The sequence below is a fragment of the Cyprinus carpio genome, chromosome B7, assembly GCF_018340385.1.
Source record: "Cyprinus carpio isolate SPL01 chromosome B7, ASM1834038v1, whole genome shotgun sequence".
In the NCBI taxonomy this organism is placed as follows: Eukaryota; Metazoa; Chordata; class Actinopteri; order Cypriniformes; family Cyprinidae; genus Cyprinus; species Cyprinus carpio.
This window is the reverse complement of record NC_056603.1, coordinates 8,502,094-8,510,152: the sequence shown is the minus strand read 5'-3', so window position 1 is coordinate 8,510,152 and position 8,059 is coordinate 8,502,094. Positions and strand designations below refer to the sequence as shown.

The 8,059-nt window shown below is 36.4% G+C and overlaps 1 protein-coding gene across 1 annotated transcript; it reads right to left on the bottom strand.

The window, feature by feature from the left end:
• Positions 1-63: 63 nt before the first annotated feature.
• On the bottom strand, positions 64-7,101 carry LOC109093033 (odorant receptor 131-2-like). Its single transcript, XM_019106756.1, has 2 exons — positions 5,919-7,101; positions 64-1,083 (listed from the first exon to the last, which is right to left on the bottom strand). Exons 1-2 carry the CDS (start codon positions 6,833-6,835, stop codon positions 1,023-1,025), a joined length of 978 nt encoding a protein of 325 aa, XP_018962301.1. The 5' UTR covers positions 6,836-7,101; the 3' UTR covers positions 64-1,022.
• Between the last annotated feature and the right edge of the window lie 958 nt (positions 7,102-8,059).

Sequence of the window (8,059 nt, the reverse complement as noted above, 5' to 3'; positions counted from 1 at the left end):
CTCCGTGACTTTTTTTTTTTTTTTTTAATGGGACTTGTGTACTAAATAACATAATGCTCAACATAAATACAAAAGGTCTTTATTGCAAAAGGGCAATACCACATCAACATCCGCGATTTAGAATTTACACAAATGATGCCTGCAAAAGAAGATGCTACATTTGGTCCATCTTAAATGATTTATTCTTCTTTCATATTCTGTGGCATCTCCCATTAGGCATGTAATTACTTATAAAGCAAACATACAGCTGCACCAGCCTGACGCAATTATAAATATTCGCTCTATGTTGCAGTGCTTAATGATATATGAAATCTCCCAGTATCTTACGTTTTGTCCTTTCACCAATGCATTAGTTTCTGAATGCAATATAATGTAGAGACAGTTTACAGGAAATTGTAAAAGAACGTTAGTGACCTTATTAAGCAAGTGTGTCTTGACAACTCAGGATGCTGTGGTTACAAACATGGCATATCAAATACTACAAATCTTTCAGTGTCACCAGTTTGACTGCACATACATTACAATTTTATTAAACCTGTTTCACAGTCTTAAGTTTTAGTTGGTTTACTTGGGTTGTTAGCTTATATATATGACTGCAAAATACTGTTAAGTTTTGCCAAAACAAAGGATACGAGAGAAGAGATCTGTACAGGGTTTAGAAAAATATGAATTCACGTACTAATTGTTACTTGTTCGCATGACATTAAGTCACCGGTACTATTAACAGTTAATATTGTTAATACAAAAATCACAGTTGACTATGTCTTCAGCAGAAGTAATTCCTGAACAGTGTAGCTGCTGTATTTTACTCCAACTTAATGAAGTTATGGCTTGCAGAATAAAAAAATCACAGTTTTTTAAATGTCACAACTTTGTTTTCTCAGTGAAAATGTGTTGAATTTAAGATATGCAACACATCGGATGGATTGCATAGCGTTTGATTCAATATTAATCTCAGTCCTGGTAAGTAAATATTCCTTTTGAAGAAATCATCATCAGGTCTGTCTCTTAATCCAAAGATGTCACACAGTCGTCTGTGAGGTCTCTCTTGATAGTAACGTCTCTGAAGTCATTCTCCTCTCCCTGAAATAAACACAGCATGTTAGATTATTTCGAATTCCAGCATGGATTTCATATTATGTACAATTTGGTTGTCAAGAATTTTTCAGTATCTTTAGGTATCTTTAGAATCCTGCCTAAAATGGTTTGCGGGTTTTTTTTTTTTTTTTTTTTGCTGATTTAAGATGGCCTCCCAGCCTGTACAAACTGGTGCTCACCTGAACTAGTTTAGAAAAACCCCTCTAAAATCAGTCTGATCAGCCTGGTAGATTAGTGAACCAGAATAGAGAAGATTTTTTTTTCTTCTTCTTGAGACAAATGAGAATCTTTGGTGTTAAGTGTGAACTGCTGCTTCAGCCTTTGATAAAACCTCCAAATAACTGAAAGTAGACACCATGCAGTTCCCTTGAATAAATATTGACATCTTTTTACATCTTCATCATAGGTCTACACTACTGTTCAAAGCTTTGGGGTCAGTAAGATTTATATATACAAATGCATTAGATGCATTAAATTAAAAGTGACAGTAAAGTCTTGTTTACAAAAATATATTTTTCAAATAAATGCTTCTATTCATCAAAGAATCCTAAAAATAATGTATTACGGTTTCCACAAAAACCTTAAGCACCACAGCTGTTTTCACCATTGGTAATAATAAGAAATATTTCTTAATCAGCATATCAGAACGATTTCTGAAGGATCATGTGACACTGAAGACTGGAGTAATGATGCTGGAAATCCAGCTTTGCCATCACAGGAATAAATGTATAAAATATATTAAAATAGAAAACTGTTATTATCATACCGACCCTAAAATTTAGAACTGTAGTTTGAGTGGGCCAAATGAACGATGACTGATGTTTTATACGTTTTGTTATTTTCACTTTGATGTGGGAATATTTGGCTCCCACACAGACAATTATCACAATATTAATCTTACTGGACGGTAATAGTTCTCCTGAGACCAAGCATAGTAAACATTATTTAGAATCCAATTATATTTTTCCTCTTGCATTATATTGTCTTTTAATATCTAGTCATCTAGTCAGAAAATGATTAATATTATTATATATCCATATTATACTATTTTATATATATATATATATATATATATATATATATATATATATATATATATATATATATATATATATATATATATATATATATATTCATATATTGCATTTGGCCACACCCCCAAACATTTGAAATGACAGAAAATATCCTATTTAAGATACTTTAATGGAGTGCTATATTAACCAAAAATAGCTGAAATGATGTCATTTTTTTCAGTACATATATGAAATTTTACATCTTATAATAAGGCTGTCGTTAGGCTGCTTGTTTTGATTCTGAGGGGGAATCTTTGGGCGAGTCATACAAAAATACGAGCAAACGTGTGAAACATGCTTTTTATTTTTAGTTAAAGGTTATAAACTCTCTCTCTCCCTCTCTGTCTTTTTAATTTAAATAAAGGTTCTTAAATAGGTCTCTTTTACGAAGAACCAATACAGGGTTCTTCAGTTATGTTTTTTAGGGGTTCAAGCACGCAGTGCTGAAACCCTATTGTAATTGTTAGGATTTTTATTATTATTATTATTATTATTATTATTCTTCCGCCTTAAAACTGAACGGGCAGCCCAAACCGTAAGGCCCAGAGACCTGAAACTTGGTCAAAAGGTAGTAGTCTTGCTCGCTACTCAGGCGCAAAGAACCGGCTCAATCGGCCTAACGGGGGCGCTACAGCACAAAATACTAAAATTTCAGACATTTTTGGCCCACAGTCGTAAACAGTTTGACGTAGACTCAAAAACTTTACATCGTTGTAATCCTTGGGTCAGTCCGAACAAAAGTGGAGTCCAAAATTTTCGCTGTACGACGCACGGTTTTTTTCCGCAAAATTGTGTTTTTTATATCCGAAACCTACTTTTGCGAACTAGTCCTAGGTTTTTCACCTGATCCAAACCAAACCACTGCAGAAATATTCTCTGTACACTGAATATCAATAATTATCAAAAAAAAGTAGAAATTTCAATTTCCGCGCGAAACAGTACACCAAAAAGCGTCTATGCTAACGTTAGCCAAATGTTATTTTAGCTGTAACTCTTGAATGGAATGAGATATCTTCACCAAACTTGATACACATGTTTATAAGCTCAATCTTTGGTCAAATAAAAAAAATTGCGCATCTCTGCCACTTGAGGGCGCTATAAAATAGAAAAAACACATAAATGGCTATAACTAGGCAACCATTCGTCCGATCGACTTGAAAATTTGGTATGCAGTTTCTTTGTCTGAAGGGGCACAAGTGTCTATGAGGACATTTGCATATCTCAAAAAACATGGCCGCCATTGGCCAAACAAATTTAAGCACCTATTAAACAAGGTTAACAGAGGTTGATCGGAACGAAACTCAGTGGGCATGTTCGACTCATGTCCCTAAAGGTCTGTAAGAATTTTGAAAGAAATCGGCCACTAGTTGGCGCTAACGAGTTTTTTGGCTCAGTAATCACGTGGTGTTACACAGATTCACACAATATGCATATCATTTGATAGATCTCCTCATAATGCACATCTTTGCCTCAAGAACCATTGCTGTCAGTCAAATCGTTCATTAATTATTCACAAATATGTTAAAAAACCTGCTTTTGCGAACTAGTCCTAGGTTTTTCGCCCAATCAGAACAAAACCACTGCAGTAATATTCTCTGGACTCTCTAGATCAATAATTATCAAAAAAAATTTGAATTTTGTCCTTTGGTTAGCTATAACTGGGTCATTTTTAAAAGGGGCGTGGCCAAATATACCCAATAGCCTATAAAACCTAAATGAAAACTCAAAACTTTATGAAACTTGGTGGAAACATGTAGCAGATGACTCTTAACAAGCATACAAAGATTCATGGAGATCGGACCATAGGTGGCGCTATAACAGTTAAGAGGGCATCAAAAAACACAAGATTTCTACAGAAAATGACCTCAAATTGTAGAACATGTTCATATATTCACACAAACACTAGATCTTCATATCTTAAAATAGATCTCCTCTTTATGAACAACTTTGCCTCTGGGCCTAATGCTGTCAATCAAATCGTTCATTAAATATTTACAAATAACTTAAAAACTTACTTTTGCAAACTAGTCCTAGGTTTTTCTCTTAATCTCGATCAAACCACTACAGAACGATTCTCGGGACTCTCTAGATCAATAATTATCAAAAAAAATTAGAATTTTGTACTTTGGTTAGCTATAACAGCTTAATTTAGAAAAGGGGCGTGGCCAAAATACCCAAAAGCCTATAAAACCTAAATGAAAACTTTACGAAACTTGGTGAAAACATGTGTCAGATGACTCTGAACAAGCATGCAAAGTTTCATGGAAATCAAACCATAGGTGGCGCTATCACAGTAGAAAAGGCCTCAAAAAAAAAAGATTTATATGGTAAATGGCCTCAAATTGGTTGAAAATGCTCATATATTCACACAAACACTAGATCTTCATATCATATGATAGATGTCCTCATTCTGAACAACTTTGCCTCTGGGACCAATGTTGTCAATAAAGCTGTTAATTAAATATTCAAGATTATTTTAAAAAAGTTACTTTGGCAAACTAATCCAAGGCTTTAAGCTGAAAATCAATAAAACCACTGAAGTACAATTCTCTAGACTCTGAAGGTCAATAATTATCAAAAAACATGTTGAACAATTGCATTTGGACAACTATAAACCAGTAATTTTTTAATATGTTCTTTTCATAGTGTACACAAAGGCCTATCAATACAAACAGAAAGCCCACAAATTATCAAAACTGTGTAAAAATAATGCATAATTTCATTCTAAACAAGCATGCAAAATTTAAGAAAGATTGGGCAAAAAAATATAACACTATAACAGTTATGTTTAAAAAACACAGTGTTGTTTGAGTAAATGCATTTTATAACCACTAGATTGCAGCGGAAGACCACTAATGGTCTCATTCAGCTAAGTTAAACAGTACTGTTCAAAGGTTTCATGAATTAATGCTAAAACATTAATAAATTAACTGTTATAACATTTTAAATCTCATTGAGTCAACGTTAATGATTTTGTTCATACAGAAATATCAGTTTTTACAATTTTGTCAGATTATGATTAGAGTGAAACCTGAAAATGACATCTAAACTCTTAAAAAGAGAAGACTTGCAATAAGTTTATTGTCACCTATCACTTATTTCAAATACCTATATCTGCAACAAAATGTGTGTGCATGTATGTGTGTCTTTGTCTTTGTATATATGTATGTGTGTGTGCATATGCTTATAGAGTATTAATATATTAGTCTAATAATTTACTTTCAGTGTGTGTGTCTGTCTGTTAGCCTGTTCTCCATTTTGGATGTGTTTAACTGTCATCCATACATCCAGGTTGGCCGAGACCACCTCAGAGGCCTTAATGTGCTTGAACCCCGGTAATCGCTGCTTGCAGCTTTAATTTTCTTCTTTTTTTTAGGGTGGGGTGGGGGGGGGGGGTTGCTTCTTTAAATCAGTTAATGGAAGATAGAGTAGACCAGCGGAATAAATGTATCTGCTATGACAAGAAGATGTAAAAGCATGATAAAAAGGAACGTTTATATTCAAGAGTGTATGAAAAGCCATTCAACAGAAGTAATTCTTCTCCAGACCAGACCACAGTCCACGTAAAACCATAAGCACAAGCCAAACGTTTTTGCATTAAACCAATATAAAGTCTTAATACAAGTTGTAAACTTTTTTGGCTAGCAAGTGCACGTTACCAAATGCACCTAAATTGCGATGCGTAATGCGCCTTCGCGAGGATAAGTAGGCGGTAAACAATTATTCTGTGCTACTGTTTTCACCTACCTTTGCTGTCGACGCCGATTGGGATGTGTGATGTTGACAGTCCACTCCAAAATGCGCTTCAACCGGCCGGATAAGCACGGGAACCGGTGATTAAGATGCTCCAGCAGTTCCTCTTTACGCAGTCCGTATACTATCGGCGCAATGCACTGCGCCAGGCTGAAGAAGGCAAAACTTATGATCGCAAAAAGATCTTTTGTGGATCTATTGAGTAATTTTTTTTGGTAAAGGATATACAGCAAAAACAGTATGAAGTTGGGGAGGATGTAGACGGCGAGCTGCGTGCCGTGGAGAGCGATAGTCTTACACGCAGCTCGGTTGCGCCGGTTCAGCACACCCAGACGACGCCCCTCATATAAGATCCGTACATAGCTGTACACGATAAGAACAGTGCAAATTGTTATTAGAATGATTTTGTGCATTTCTCCGCCTTGCAGAGCTTCCCTTCCACAGGGCACAGTGCCATTAATTCTGGGCGACATGGTAAGAGGAATAATCGAAGCAAGTCCCCATGTTAGGATCCCGATGAGCCACGGCCAGGGTTTGAAACAAACCTTGCTATAGTGGAGCGGGTAACATATGGCAAAGTAACGGTCCAGCGCCATCGTCGTGATGGTGAGGATGATATTGGAGCCGCTTGTCATCAGACCTTTGATGAGCGCTATGCATATGTTTGGCGTGGTCGCTGCTTTCAGGTAGCTTTGTAAGTTAAAGCTAAAGCTTACTGCGAAGTAAACCAGCGCGGAGAACAACAAGTGGAACACGAGGACGAAGCGCGCGTGGCTCCGCAGGCGCTCCTCGCGCACTATGGTCCAGTTGATGATCAAGTTGAAAAAGGCCAAAATGATCAAGGAAACTCCCGCTGCCCAAACACGTATGTGTGGATACGAGTTGGCATCCTCTGTAGTAGCATTTGTCATCCTAGCGCTTCTTCAGGCCTCGCTCGTACAGTAGTAGAACCAAAACGTTCCAGAACAAAACGCTTTTAACAGGTGCGCACGGTTCATTTGGCTCGACGTTGTTCAGTGTTTCTCCAAAAATCCGAATGTTCATGTGAATTCGTTTGGTGGACTGGTGGATCTGCTCGGTCAAAAACACCTGCGGTCCTCGCCTTAAAAGTCAGCCTAGTGATGGAAAGAGTCAGCTTTGAGTTTACTTCCCTCTCGAGAGCAGCAGAGAGAGAGAGAGCGAGCGCGAGCGCGCGCGTGTTCGAGTCTTCATTTCGGCGCCTTTTGTGTGTGCAGTATATTTTCATGAGAAATATGACAGGTGTCTTATAAAATAATGAAAGACACAATCAGATCCTGGTATTGAATGTGTTTTTGAATATTTGTTTGAAACCCTTTTAACTTAAACCTTTGATACAGTGCGGTTATATTGAGCAATCATACTATTTCATTGTGGTACATAACACCTCAAAGTGTTGTGTAAACTTCTTTTGTTGCAATATTTGTAGCTTAACACTTTTTGGTATCAAGATAAAGGTGCTTCACAATTCTACAGAAAAGCCTTTTTTTTTTTGTCTTAATTGTTCCATAAAAGAACCTTCAACATCTTATGAACATTTCTGTTCCACAAAATGTTCTTTGTGGTGAAAGAAGGTTCTTCCGATTATAAAAAGGTAGGAAAGAGATGGTCTTTAAATAACTTTTGACTGAATGGTTCTTTGTGGAATCAAAAAAAAATGGTTCTTCTATGCCATCGCTGTGAAGAACCTAAGCACCTTTATTTTTGAGAGTGTATAATGTCCCATATTTACAGTGGTGGCCAAAATTATAAGAACACTAGTATTTTTACCAGCTAAAAATGGTTTTAAATCAGTTATTTCTATATTTTGCTGTAGTGTGTCAGTAGGAAATATCAGTTTACATCTCCAAACATTAATTTTGCCTTTAATTGTAATCCAGTGAGAGTTTTGTTTGCACGAGGAGTCTGACAGCAGCCAGTGCTGCACACAGAGATCTGATCTCACCATCATCAGTCAGTCTGGAAAGACATGAAGAAACAGAACAAACTGAGGCAGACTCAATCCAGAAGAACTGTGACAACGTCTCCAAGATGCTTCAAGAGAACTGCCTGCAAAACTACAGTACTGTTGAAAGTTTTAGGCACTTGTGTAAAAATGCTGTAAAATGAGGATGCTG

Coding starts and splice junctions, on each gene's coding strand:
- LOC109093033 (XM_019106756.1), bottom strand. CDS start 6,835: ATGACAAATGCTACTACAGAGGATGCCAACTCGTATCCACACATACGT. Junction 1,084..5,918: donor AATCGGCGTCGACAGCAAAG/GTAGGTGAAAAC, acceptor TGTTTATTTCAG/GGAGAGGAGAATGACTTCAG.